This window comes from Copadichromis virginalis, linkage group LG7 (genome assembly GCF_057382275.1).
Source record: "Copadichromis virginalis isolate Kocher_CV1m ecotype Utaka linkage group LG7, C_Virginalis_male_GT1.1, whole genome shotgun sequence".
NCBI classification, from domain to species: Eukaryota; Metazoa; Chordata; class Actinopteri; order Cichliformes; family Cichlidae; genus Copadichromis; species Copadichromis virginalis.
The window spans coordinates 70,317,398-70,331,328 of record NC_140624.1 but is presented as its reverse complement, the minus strand read 5'-3'; the positions used below and the strand labels follow the sequence as shown (position 1 = coordinate 70,331,328).

Sequence of the window (13,931 nt, the reverse complement as noted above, 5' to 3'; positions counted from 1 at the left end):
CGCTAACCAACAAAGCACGTTATTCAGCATATGAATGAGTTTTAATGAACAATCTTGGGCATTAGATTATGACAAAAAACATACACTAGTAAAACATCCAAACTCCTGTCTGAGGGTCAGTCCTTTACGAGTGTACTTGGATCACGGTGCAGGTATTCTGTCCTACAGCATCTCTCAAACAACGACTGTCCACAAAGCAAAACTAAACTTTACAGGCACAAAACAAACAAAATATATAAAACAGTTAATAACTGTGTATTTTCATCCTCGTGAAATCCTCCACTCCTGTTTCCAGACAGAATAACAGATTCCTGTGATTATGTTTATCAGAGCAGTGTCTCAAACGTCAGTGTGAAAATAAACATTCGTATGCTACAGGACGCTCCAGCACAGAGTGAACACCATCCCCACAGATACAGCCGTCAGGGAAACAGAAGAACACCACATCATCAAAGCCCTGAGTAAATGTGCTTGTCCCAGCTGGGCATTTGTCAAAGCTGTGAGTGGGCGATAAGGCGTCTAGGAGAGGATCTCAAAACTAGATTATAGGTGCAGACAGGTGTAAGCCAGCTCCTCTGTTCAAGGATGGTCGTTCACAGTGGACGTGGACGCCTTCTTTCACTCACACCTTGTGTTGATCTCAATAACTCACACAACCAGGTGAGGCAAAGTCTCACAATAATTGTGGTAATCTTTACTGACTGTACATCACCTGCAGAAGCTTTTACATGGTATTTAATTTTAATCAAACGACAACAAACAAAATGTTCACCAACTAACTGACAGAAGCATGTTCTGACTCACATCAGTCCTAGCTGAGTTTTCAGATTAAAACACACTCTCGGGTCGGACATTTAAAGGTTACTGAAGTGTCCTCTTGAGAAACTCGACCAGAAGGTGATGAGGGAAACCAAAATCCATCTGAATCACCACAAAGCCCTGCAGCAGAGATAAGAGGCAGAAGCTGTGAGAATGCAGGGATACAACACATGCAGAAAGAGAGGAAGGAGAAGACTCACGTCCCGGGGAAGCACCTCAGGGTTAAAGACATCAAACTGGTACAATCCCTGTTTGTCCAGAAGCCTGGTTAGCTCAACTCCCAGAACTGGAACAAACCACAAAAGCATCCTTCAGAGTGGAAATGACACACTAACTGTACAAAGGCTTATTTACACCATCTGCTCTCGCTCTCTGACACAGATGTAACACCGGCTGTGAAGCTGGATTTAACCTTCTAGCACCTGCGTCCACATATGTGGACATCACACTTCGGGTTATTTAGACCAAAATACTCAATTTTGCTCTACAAGGGCCTGATATCCACTTACGAGGACATTATACTGCTACTGTTCTATCGAAAATTTAAACGAATATCCTCATAAGTGGCTCTGATTTTTCTTAGAAACAAAAATCAGGTAAAAAAATAAAATCATGTAATTCTTTGTTTTTACATTCATCGGGCCCCAATCAGCCCAAATAGCAAAGAGAAATTAAAAATGCTGTCGTGGAAGAGTTCATGTCTTAGGAGGTTAAGGAAGAAGTGCTTCAAGTTTTTAGAAAGTGTCTAGCACCATCTTCTGTCAGTACACAAGGTTACGTCACCAGGTTGATTTGTGCTATTAGATTCATTAATGCCAGCTGACTAATGACAGGACCAAGAAGTACTTTGAAAAAATGTAGGCAACAGAAAATAGTTGTTTTGATGAAATTCTCCTTCACTGCACGTGTCCGACATGACAGACTGAAGCTTTCGTGACAATTAGAACTTAGATTGGACTAATATTGTTTCCTATTATATTAACATAGCAAAAGGTTCAGTTACCTTTTTACAAAAGTGGTGAGTAGAATTCGCTACTCGTTACTTTCTAACTATATTTCTGAGGCTGCACGGTTTTACTTTTACTGGAGTATAGAAGTTATTTAGTGCTTAAACTTTTTACAGGAGTATTTGTAACACAGAGATCTGTAATTTCGTAAAGAAAGTCTACACTTTTGTCAACGCTGATCCAGCTTCACTTACTGACCTGTTTTTGAGAGCGAAATGGTGTAAATGAGCCTTTATACATGCAGTGATTATGTTCACTTTGAAGAATCATTCAAGCTGAAGCACTGGATCAGCTGTTTGATGGTAAATCAACAAGTGCTTTCATAAGTGTCTGGCAGAGAGGCGTAGTAATGATAAAACTCATGCAGTCTTATAGACTTTAGGAAAGCTTTATAATAATGTGAAAGGTTTGAGGACGGAGCTGAGGCGCTGTGTTTCTTACCAGACAGGACTTTGGGAGTTCCAACTTTCACCACAGCTTCCTTTAGGAACTCGAGTGCTTCATCATGTCGCTAGAAAGAAAGGGAAAGGTTACCGATGAAGTCTAACCAGAAATGGAAATGTTCAGTTTAACTGGGAATTAAATAATCTGAAGAAAGACTGAATTATTCACACTTAACAGTTCAGTAATAATGTACAAATCTGTGCAGCTTGTCATACATCTAAAATAACACTTTAACGTGTGTAGTGCTTTCAGGATGAATTCATGAAAATTACTTTTTCAGCAGTGATTGAATTTTTTAAAGCATAAAGTTTGACGTGTTGTTTGACAGCAGCTCTATAAAGGATGTCAAAGGTACAAAATTAGCACAACCGCACCACAATATCCAAAATAAAGGAAATGGAGCAGGTTAAAAACACTCGTATTACTCTGACTGCCTACCTGCTGATCCTGTAACGGCAGCTCAGCTCTGAATGCTGAGATCCTAAATGAGAGAGGATCACAATCACACACAGGCGTAGACGAACAGGACAAACTGACCGAAGTTACATCTGCAGATAAGTTTTATATCAGATATCAGAGTCTAACACTTACATCCTTACACTTAGGTGAGAACAGTAAAAGTAGAAGTCAGACAGCACAGGTGAGCCTTTGGAGTTCCTTTTAAATCTTTTCTCCAAGCAACAGACTAAGGCTACGTTCACTCTGCAGGTCTTGATGCTCAATTCAGATTTTTGTCTGCTCGTTCACACTACAAATAAAATGCGACAGCAAACGCGCTCTAGTGTGAACGCTTAAAAAGAAGACGTCACACACAACGCGCTCTGTTTAGACCCAGAGCAACAGTATTGTTTGACTGATGACCGTTAATATAAAGACTTCGGACTTCATGTTTCCCAATTTTTGCTTTAAGTTATTTTGTTATTTACATAATAATGTAAATAACCTAATAATGATCCTTATTGCTGTTTGAGAGGAGCGCTGCTTCAAAGGATAGCTGCAGATTATACAGAACAAATAAAATGTTCACGTTTCTCCAACGTTGTCTTTCCAGCAGTTTCACTGGATGGACAGGAAGCATTCACCATGTCTTCTCCGGCGCTGATAATCGGCGTCTGTCTTGTGTCAGTGACGCTTCAAGGACCACGTTTGGAGGAAACCAAACACCTCATGCACGAGCTCCTCTGTACACCAAAGCATTCTAGAGCCAAATGTTAGGCCACAGCTGCCGCTGGGACCAAACTGGGTCATCAGTCAAGGTGTTCAAAAATATGAGTCAACCAGTCTTACTCTGTTGGATGACCTTGCAGGTGGACTTTCTTGTTAACATAGGAAGTTGTGATGTCTACGGCCATGTCCTACACATCAAACACAAAGATCAAGACTTTGTAATTCATGGCTTTCTTATTCACTGCACAGACGCAATGTGTCAATACTGAGAATTAGAAGTGTTTCCCAGTTTGTCTCAGTATAGGAAAAGGCAGCTGGTACCGTCTGAAAGAAGAGTACTGGTGTGCCTTGGCCCTCACAGTGGAGCCGTCCAGATGCCTGCACCCAAACTGTGGTTCCCGAGGTGGAACTGTTCAAATGTGGAACAGATGAACTCCACAGTCTTAACTCTGGGGAAGCTGCATCCAGCAGACACTGAACACAAAAACACAAAATGCTTTACGTCCCATCTCAGAAAGTATATATTATATGCAGCTTTCACTCCTACCTTCCTAATAAGCTCAGGCATGGCAGTAGAGAGGTTTGTCCTGAGGAGTGTCTGAAATGATATTCAAGACTCAAACATGTACAGTGGTGTGAAAACGTGTTTGCCCCTCCTGACTTCATATTTGTGTATGTTTGTCACACTTAAATGTTTCAGATGATCACACAAATTTAAATATTAGATAAACATAACACATTTCTAAATAAAGGTGTTTTTTATTAAGGGGTAAACAAAGTTAAAGTCTTCCTCCAATAGGACCTGCATGGTGGCGTAGACCAAGATGAAAACCACTGCTGAGCAAAGGAACATAAAGGCTCGTCTGTGGACCGACGAGACCAGAGTTAAACTTTTTGTAAGGTGTGTGTCCCGTTACATCTGGCGTAAAGGTAACGCAGTAGTTCAGAAAAGGAACATCATACCAACAGTAAAATATGGTGAGCGTGATGGTCTGCTGCCCCGGACCTGGAGGACTTGCTGTGGTGAATGAAAAATTTGTTTGATGATCTGAACATTTAAATGTGACAAACATACAAAAAATAGGAAATTAGGAAGCAGGCAAGTTCAAACATCTGATCCCAGATCGAGCAAGAAGATACCACAAATGTCTGACTTGGAGCTTTTAGGTCAGGCTGAAGTACTTACGGTGAGCTCTTCTCCAGAGACATTCAGCTGAAAGCGGCCATCTTGGTGAGCTGCTTTGAGCATCGGGTTTAAGAACTGGTCTGCGGTCAAAACAACATTTGCATTAATAGCTTTCCACGTACAAATAAATGTTTTTCAATATATTTAAATAAAATTGTTTTTATTTTATTTTTGTACAAATAAACCTGTGAATGTTAAAGAGCATGGATGGGACACAGTTTGATCATCCTTTATCTGGTTTCAGTGTTTCAGCTACATAACCTCGACACTCTTTTGGCTCAGTGTCTTGACTTGACGGCCTTGAGGAGAAATGTTCCAATTTCAGGTTCCAGTCTTGTGTGGTGATTTGAAGCCTCGGTTTCCTGTTCTTGAACAGATGTGACACCTGGAGGAGTCTTCTGCTGATTTTGGTTTAAGGTTCAGAGACGCTCTTCTACATCCATTGGTTCTAACTTGGGCTTATTTCAGTTTCTGCTGCTCCTCTCTCTGGATATTCTTCTTTTTCAGACCATTTTCTGTGAACCCAGAGATGTTTGTGTGGGAAAATCCCAGCAGATCAGCAGCTTCTGAAATACTCCGACAGTTCGTCTGGCTCCAAAAACACTCCACGTTTACAGCCACTCAAGCACCATTCTGAAGCTCAGACTGAACTCCAGCAGGCCGTCTTGAGCATGTCTATGTGTTAACCAACATACATGCTGTTTTTCATGTTTCTTTCTTTTGTGGCAGACTTCCAAAGCTACAAATTAATCTGAAACTTGTAAAGCCCCAACAAGTGGATGATCCAATATTAACAAGGACTTGGCAACAGTGGGGAGGAAGAACTCCCTTTAAACAACCTCCAGGAGGACCGAGCTCACAGAGGGCCACCCCTCTGCTGTGACTGGTGGGGGTGAGGGGATAGAGAAGACAGAAACGGGGAGCGTGGTCATTGCCTTCTATAGTACCTGGTGGAATTTCACTTCACAAAGGTGTAAATTACCTGGAAAATAAAATACACAAGATAAACAGAGCGTCTGCTGCTAACCTGAAATCCAAAAGTAGATCATCCTGTCTTCAGTCAGGTGACTCGGCTGGAAAACCGATTCATTGATGACAGCAACCTTGTTGTTGTACTTGGTCAGTCCCTGGGAGAGATGGAGCCCCACAGTGACCAACGAGATCATTATTAGACCCCTACGTGTCCTCCAGTACTGAAGAATTACTGCACATTACACTATTTAAAGGAGATCCAGCACTGCTGTGTATTCAACTATGTATCTAAAGTCATCATTTACCTTGTGGTATGATTCAATGTAGTTTGCTGTGATGACCGGAGCAGCAGCGATACCGATGTCCACACTGATGTCTCCATCAGTGAGGAACTGCTCTGCACACATGGATAAAATAGAAAACTTCAAAAAGTGGTCGATCACATAAAAGGCCAAAGACCTGATTTCTCTGGTATCTCACTGAAACAATCATATGTTGTTCCTTTGAAGTGTTGCTGGCACGCCTGCACGCATTTATAGGAAACTGTGGAAAGTGAAGCATTTTTCCCACTTTCTGTTGCTTTGAACATGTGCAGTGATAACTTAAAGAAGTCTATTCTCCTTGGCGTGTATGACCAGGGACGACAGGAGAAGAAGTTGAGCAATGACTCGCCACCACTGAGAAAAAATAATCCATAACATGAAAACTGACGCTGTACAAAATCAAGACACAGCTGCTTCATTGTCTTAAATATCTGTTCAAAATCCAATGAAATCTAATTTTTTGAAGAATTCTGGAGCAAAACATCAATTTCAGCTTCAAAGAGTTCGTCTTCCTGTCTTATTTTAATGTGCACTCCCTTAGCGTCGATTTCAAACAGATAAAAAAGGAGGCAGTTTGACAGGACTAATTCCTCACTGCACCTCGTCTGTCTGTATAGTCAGAAGGTTAAGACCACAGTCTTCAGACACCACGGCAGTAGAGAACATTTGTATGCAGGCTGTTTCACACATTTACATCCACACTGCCCTCCATGATTGGTAGTCCAACATGTCCTGGAAAACTGTCAGTTTACGAGCTGGAAGCGACAAACGATACAAAGAAACGACAAACATAGCAGGAGCTGGGCTTTTCTCAAGAGCTCTACGCTGACCTTAATCCAACAAGAACAAGAGCTGAAAACCTCAAAATCAAAAGACCGCCGCAGGAGCACCGTGCAACTCAAACACCCGCCGAGAAGTAAGAGTCACACTATGTTTTAGCATTTCTATTAAATATGTACTAAGACATCGTTCATGGGAGATTATTTGGTGCCAATAATAAGCTTGTGCAGAAACAGACGCTTAACCCTTTAAAGCCGGTCGGAGCGGGCTACTTTTAAATCCCAGTAGCACTGCAACCGCATAAGCTAGCGCAATAATTTTTTTTTGCATATGAAGCCGGAGGAGTTGTACTTACATCTTATGCCATCAGCTTGTCCTCGGTCACAGTTTCCTTCCACATAAAGCTTTGCAAAAATTGCATAAAAACCACTTGCAGCAACAAAAACATAATATTCTAGAAACACGCTTTGCCGATTCGATCAGCTGTTCATAACACTTCCTACGTTGGAATAGACGTCAGCGCGAACTTTTGCATGTCCGCCATGACCTGCCCGAAACCGGGAGTGACGTCATTTTAGCGGAAATGTAGTTTTTTTACTATCAGGGCCTCATGAGCCTATACTGGTGTTTTTAAAAGTTATGTTTGACTTTATGACTTTGTGTCGTTTCTGGGATGCTTAGGACTCATATTGCACTGCTGGAAATAGTTTATTGTGATGCACATGCTGTTTTTTGCAAATTTGCATTATAATATTTATTTTCATTTTTCCTGCAGTGTATAAAAATTGGTGTATTTCAAAAATAAAACTATGAAGACACTCAAAATAAATTTCCTGTGGTGGGAAACTATTTTGTTTTGAGGGATAAGCCTCTTAAATTTCTCTAACTAGAAATATATGTTAAAAAAACAAAAACAATTTTCAATTTTTTTTGTAGTTTATTGCACTTTTTTTGCAATTTATGTAATTACTATGCACCTAATGCAGACATATTATTAAAATTTGGGCTATAATGGTTGTATTGATGTATAGCAACTTGAAATGCTCCCAAAAATGGCTCCACAGCATGTACAAATATAATACAAGCTCTGGCAGACTTGGTTCTATGGTAGGTCTTAAAGGGTTAAGGAAAGGAAAGTGATTTTAATTCTAGATTTCAAACACTTCCTTCAGGTCTTCGCGTACCTGCCGTGTCCTGTATGAAGTCAGCCAGTATATTTGCCGCCTTGTTGATTTCCTTACAGATCTGTATTTGAGAAGACACCTGTCACTGCTTTATTCTTCTCAAAAATCATTGTTGTGCACATCATAGGTTTGTCTCTGTCGCCCTCACCTGTCCCTTGATGACCAGCTTGACAGTAAGCGTGATGAAGTCGGTGAAGAGCTTCTTCAGCCAGTTCGGCCTGACCACAAAAATGTTGACAGTCAGACACTGAGATTCATGCAGATGCTTCATTCCCACTTCTGTTACTTACTCTTTGTCTCCCTGCAGGTGCAGACGCAGCTTGTGAAAGTTCAAGTAACAGTCTGCTGTGTCTGCTGCTACCTTTCCATCACCGCAGTCTGACGGGGACACACAGGTGACAGAGGATAGCTAGTCAGTGTTTATATGATGCTTCATTGTGTGTCAGCTGGAACAAAAGAGACCGCCACATGCTACACTAGCAGCCACATTTTAAGATGGTGGATGATGACATCAAACTTTCACTGTATTATTATTATTATTATTATTATAAAATACACAAACATGGTTGCTCTTGGGAGTTACTGCAGTTTTCTGTGGAGGAAAAGTAAAATGCTACTAATAACGCAGTGTGAAATACAATACAGATGTAAAGTATTAATGGAAAACAAACATAAGGCTGACAAGCTGCAACACAAACGACACACGTTAAATCCCTGCAATATTTGTGCAGCGGCGCAGTTAGACTGAGTTTGTACTTCACTCAATCAACCTCTTCAAAAAAATAACTAAAACTTTCACCACCAGGGGGCAGCCTTTTGCTAGATTTTTAGTTTTGGTGTAGCCGTCCAAGATACCAGGGCACGCGTCTGCTGTGCCTTCATGGGTTTCTTCCCATACTAAAGGCACACATGTTTGTTTAAGTGGAAATAATCTTACATGTTATAAAGTAGACCCTGCTTGTGTCAGACTGGATCTCCTTTCACCATCAGAACTGCCAGCACCTTCAAAAAGGTACTGGAAACGTTCACTCGGTCCATGCGGACAGTTACTGCACATCCGAGATGATAATCTCCCATCCCACCACATCCCAAAGGTGCTCTTCAGGACTGAGACCAGGTGACCGTGGAGGCCGTAGAGTGAAGTCATCATCATGTTTATTAAGAAACCAGTGTGCGATTATTTCAGCTTTGTGATGTGACATGGTTTTCCTTCTGGAAGCAGGCGTCAACGGATGGCTGCACTGTGATGGGCACGGTCAGCAGGAACACTCAGGTAACAATGCTCAGTGGCTACTTACATGTGCCATTACAGCAACAGCACCACAAGCCTGAATCCCTGATGCAAGGCAGGATGGATCCATGTGGTTTATGGCAAATTCTGACACTGACATCTGAATGTTGCAGGAGAAATGGAGGCTCCAGTCTTCTGTTGTCTAGTTTAGGTGAGCCTGTATGAACTGTCCCCTCAGTTTCCTGTTCTTAGCTGACAGGAAGACATCCAGTGTGGTCTTCTGCTGCTGTAGCACATCTGCTTCAGGTTCAGAGAGGCTCTTCTGCACAGCTTGGTTGGAACAAGTGGTTAGAACTTGTAACAACTGCTGCCACCCTGTCAGTTCAAAGCAGGCTCGCCATTCTCCTCTGACCTCTCATTATGCCCTTTTTTTGTTTTACTAAACCTTAACAATCCACTGAGTTTTATGTGATCATTGTATGTTTTTATGTTCAGTCCTGATACATTCTGAAAGCTTTGAATACATTAATGGAGCTAGAACGTAAAGCATCAAAAAATGGAAAAAACTACCAAGATGAATGTGGAACAAAACACAAACCTAACCCAGGAACGGTGACTGCTGATGGGGTGGCTTGTTGAGAGGTCAAACAAACTGGTACATGATGTACTTACAAAGTTTGGGGTTGATTCCAAGATCAATCTGAGAGTCAATCTCAAAGTCAACTGAATGTCCGAAGTTAACACTAAAGAAAAAGAAAAATACAAATGAGAGTAAGGTCAAAGATCACAGGAAACAGGAGGGATTACTAATCCTCACTGCCTGAGAATTAGTAATCGCCCAGTTGCTGAAAATAATGTAATTCAACTAAAAAATGTTTAAAAACACCCACAAAATGCACAAAAGTCCATCTACCTATGCTAAAAACAAAGTATTAGTGCAGTGGTTTTCCCATCAGACTCAAACTGCAACAAAGCTATCCCAGCTAGTCAGCCATGTTGCTGCTATTTGACATTTAAACTCTGTGTCAAAGTTTAAAAAACCACCAAACAAAGAAAAACTGCTCGACTTTCAGTCATCGTTGAACTGAATCATTTCTAAAGCCCTGAAAACAAAACTACAGGAGGAAATGACATCAGATCGCTGCTGTGGTCGTATTACTGAGAAATAATCATTGATTCCAAAGTGAAGACTCATTCATTCAAATTAAATTGGAAGTTTTGGGCGCATTGGAGTATGAAGAGCATTAGCATGAAAGAAAGTCGGTCTCCATAGAGACCCGTGTTAAAACTATAACCTGTTTTGAGCAAAACCAGGGCTGCTCTTGTTAAGGTTCAAAATTGAGGAGGGAGAGTACAAACCACTCATGGTCCAGAGGATCTTGGTCCAACAATGATTTTAATGAACACACGTGTGGGAAGACACTCTGTACGCAGACAGCCAGTAGTCCTCGACTTAATCAAAGCATGAACAGATATTTTATAGCATCAGGGTTTGATTTACTGACGCCCCTTCATGCGTCACAGATACATTTTATACATAGATCAGACTTTTAACCCAGAAGATCATCTTCTATTTTCATGGCTGGCCCTTCCTGTCTACCTTTCAGTTCTTGTCTTGTTCCTCTTTCTTGCCGAGACAACAAGGAACGGTTCCTCTTTTACCGAGACACTTTTGCAGTTACAGCCAGACATGAGTAACCTCTCTCTCCTCTAAATAAATCTAACTCATGTGTGTGTGTCACGACCTCACATGCTCTTTCTCAATTCACCTGTTGCACTTCTGACCTTTCACCAGGACAGAGGCTCACTGAGACTATGTGTCTGTCTTCTACTAAATAAATGTTTTAACCAAGAACCTCTACTAAAACCTTAATATAAAATGATCTGATATATAAGTGTTTTGTAAGCATGTATTGCAATTCCTTCTATGTTCTAGTTTTCCCTCAGCATGGATCATCTAGACACTCTCACTAGATGAAGCTTAAGACCTTTAAAGAACCTGAACATCAACTCAAATAAGCACAGATATGCAATATGTATAAAATAGTTATAACTGCACCTGGAATACAAAGTTAATTTAATACCTGTATGCATAAAACCTTAAAGCCTTCTTAAAGCTATCTGTTACATTGTTAAAGCCTCATCTTAGCCTGCTGCTCAAAATAACTTCCTGCTTTCACTTCTGCATACAACTTCCTGTCAGCCTGCAACTCAGTCTTTCTGAAAGAGACACTGTTTAACCCCTGAATGCAATATAAACTCCAGATTATATTATTAATGCAATGGTAATGATGACAATTATTTAACAATAGCAGTAAAATAATTTCCCTGCTCCACACTCTCTAATGCGAACGTGGATTTGGATTTTTTATGGTTTAAATTAGCAGCGTTGCTTCTCTGATCTTGTTTTAAAGGTAACAATTGTGCAGCATGTGGCTAAACTACAACCAAACACAACTTGACAGTAGCATCACTGAGTCCAGTATCCACACTTCTCATCAGACAAACAGTAACATGATTCAGCGAGGTGATGTGCAGTAGTCTCTAAGAATCTGTAGATCAGATCATATGGTGGTGTGTGTGTGTGTGTGTGTGTGTGTGTCACTGTCGGTCACACATACTCACAGCCAGCTGCCGTATCCATACTGGATGCTGCCCTTGAACACTGCAGACACATTGCTTATCTCCATGGCGATGCCTTCACCTGGATGCAGCTCAAACGCGCTCTGACCAATCGACAGGTTGTGAATCTCCAAACTGGACGGTGAAGGACGGACACGCTTTTTCACCATGGGTGTCACATATATGTTTATAGTGTGTGTGTGTGTCTCCTCACTTGTCCAGGCCGTACATGACCTTTCCAATGAAGAGCAGGGACTTCTCCCCCTTCATGCTCGGGTATCGGGCGTGTTGAAAAGCAGCCTCGATCACTTTAGTGGTTTTCTCATTCACTGCAAAGATAAAAGCACGTGTGCTCTAAAACACCACAGGGTTGTGATCTGTGGTGACCTAATCTGACAGATGAGCCGACGTGAATACTTCCCATTAAGTACAACTTTCAGAACTGGCTGAAAACAAGTCTTATTTTCCATTTAAATGTTTTAATCTTTTTGTTTTATTAGCACCAAATTGCAATAATCACATGAATGAACTTCATAAGACCCTAAAACATCAGTGAGGAGAAAAGAAACTTTAACACAACCAGACTGAGGTTTGTGGCAGATAGATGTGACGTGCACTTCACCTGACGACCAACTGAATAAAATCATGTTAAAGCTGCTGCTGCTATTTCACTGCAAACAGGGAAAACTATCCGGAAACTTCACTGAATGTATGTGTTTGAATAAAATCGTCACTCTGTTCCTGCTCTTTGGTTCCAGAAAGTCGCTGCTTGAGTGGATGATTAGATAAAATCAACAAATGGAGTCAAATAAATTCCAGGAAAAAAAGACTCACACACGACAGCAGCGGGGTAGGTGAGCCTGCACACGGCTCCGGTGAATCTGTAGGCTGAAGCGGGGTCCTGCAGGCAGCAGTGGGATGTGCCGAACCAGGACAGCAACGACAGCAGCAGCAGCAGCGGGACTTTGCCGGGCATCGTGCATGAGGTGGTTTTCCCTCTCTGAGAACTGGCTGAGGTGTCTAACCCTGTGGACGGTTCTGTCGGAGCACAGCAGGTGAATCCTGGTTCCCTCGGTTCTGGCTTTACTAACGGATCATCAGGAACATGGAAAACTGTGCTCCTGATATCTGTGCTGACAGAGAAAGACAAGTCTTGTGCTTCAGACTCGTTGAAAGGACAAACACTGACTCAGGTCTGTCCCCGTTAAAGTAAACTGATCAAAGTCCAACCTGTCCTATCACCTCAGGTATGAGCACAGACTCTGGAGTTTTGAGCTCTTCAGCAGGACAAAGAATGCATCCCTTTCTTTTCAAACTGGGACAAAACAAGAAGCAGAAGGCAACACTGCCAGCATACGTACCCCACAAAGACGCCTTAAAAGTGAGCAAAAGGACACGGAGCCTCTGATTCCAGCCTTTCCTCCTCTCATCAGGGGACTAACATTCAGGGCCAGCGTTCCTGAATAAATGCAGGGTCACAATGAAACAGGAGCTCCCTGTAAGAGGAGACGAAAGGGGAGGTACAGCTGACGGAGCCTGGACGTAACAACAAAGGGGGCACTGATCTAGCTGGGGCCTTAACAGGAATCAATAAGTGTGGGTGTTTTATGTGCGATGGCATCAGCTGACTTTATTGATTGGTTCTTCCACTCTAAAAACACGAGTGTGAGACAGAAACGAGAGGCTGTGGGAGGCACAAGTTCACCAACCTGGACAAAGGCAGCCCGCTCTCAGCTGCTGCAGATGATTGGTCCAGTGACACGAAGCTGCTTATTGCTCTGTTCCTGAAAGGTTTGGACACACTGCAGGTACTCCCGAGCTCTGAAACCAAGTCAAGCAAAACATCTACATGAATGAAGAAACGTCGCTCAGCAGTCCGCATCTTCTGTGCTTCTGCTATCAGCACATGAACATGAGCTCACTGCATGAGGATCCAGCGTGGCTGTCTGCATGCAGGTGGATGAGCTGCTTGCTGTGGTAACGTGTCAGCTCCAGTTTGATTCCCACACGTTACCTGTTTACACTGAGGGAGGAGGCTGGAGCAGAAAACTCTGGAGGCAGAGCTACAACATGCGTTTTCTGGACACTTATTCATCAGCTACAATAACACCATATGGAAAAAGAAGACTGCCCCCTGGTGGTGAAAGGTTTGACTTCGCTTTTCCCTTTACCAGGAAATTTTGCACTACCTAAATA

General features: G+C 42.0%; 2 protein-coding genes across 4 annotated transcripts in view; one reads left to right on the top strand and one right to left on the bottom strand.

Moving 5' to 3' along the window:
• LOC146706796 (uncharacterized) overlaps nucleotides 1-13,931 on the top strand; it is a 378,960-nt gene that overhangs the window by 127,514 nt on the left and 237,515 nt on the right. The window lies entirely within an intron of this gene.
• cetp (cholesteryl ester transfer protein, plasma) lies at nucleotides 16-13,235 on the bottom strand. Of its 3 annotated transcripts, none has more exons than XM_085465036.1 (18): nucleotides 13,097-13,235; nucleotides 12,570-12,863; nucleotides 11,950-12,064; nucleotides 11,739-11,870; nucleotides 9,786-9,856; nucleotides 8,173-8,260; nucleotides 8,031-8,100; nucleotides 7,883-7,943; nucleotides 5,901-5,992; nucleotides 5,651-5,750; nucleotides 4,624-4,703; nucleotides 3,985-4,035; nucleotides 3,759-3,911; nucleotides 3,558-3,625; nucleotides 2,709-2,751; nucleotides 2,268-2,337; nucleotides 1,020-1,105; nucleotides 16-939 (listed from the first exon to the last, which is right to left on the bottom strand). In XM_085465036.1, the coding sequence occupies exons 2-18, from the start codon at nucleotides 12,709-12,711 to the stop codon at nucleotides 862-864; spliced, it is 1,500 nt and encodes a 499-aa protein (XP_085321162.1). In that variant the 5' UTR covers nucleotides 12,712-12,863; nucleotides 13,097-13,235; the 3' UTR covers nucleotides 16-861. The 3 variants fall into 3 exon arrangements, with proteins under 3 accessions (XP_085321162.1, XP_085321164.1, XP_085321163.1); XM_085465038.1 differs by having other exon boundaries at nucleotides 12,570-12,868; nucleotides 13,097-13,231; XM_085465037.1 differs by lacking the exon at nucleotides 13,097-13,235 and having other exon boundaries at nucleotides 12,570-13,084.

What these genes read in the sequence shown, in the direction of transcription:
- cetp (XM_085465036.1), bottom strand. Translation starts at nt 12,711, where the DNA reads ATGCCCGGCAAAGTCCCGCTGCTGCTGCTGCTGTCGTTGCTGTCCTGG. An exon ending in GATCTACTTTTGGATTTCAG is followed by an intron (nt 4,704 to 5,650) that starts GTTAGCAGCAGA and finishes TTTTGACCGCAG; the next exon opens with ACCAGTTCTTAAACCCGATG. An exon ending in AACTCCCAAAGTCCTGTCTG is followed by an intron (nt 1,106 to 2,267) that starts GTAAGAAACACA and finishes GGTTTGTTCCAG; the next exon opens with TTCTGGGAGTTGAGCTAACC.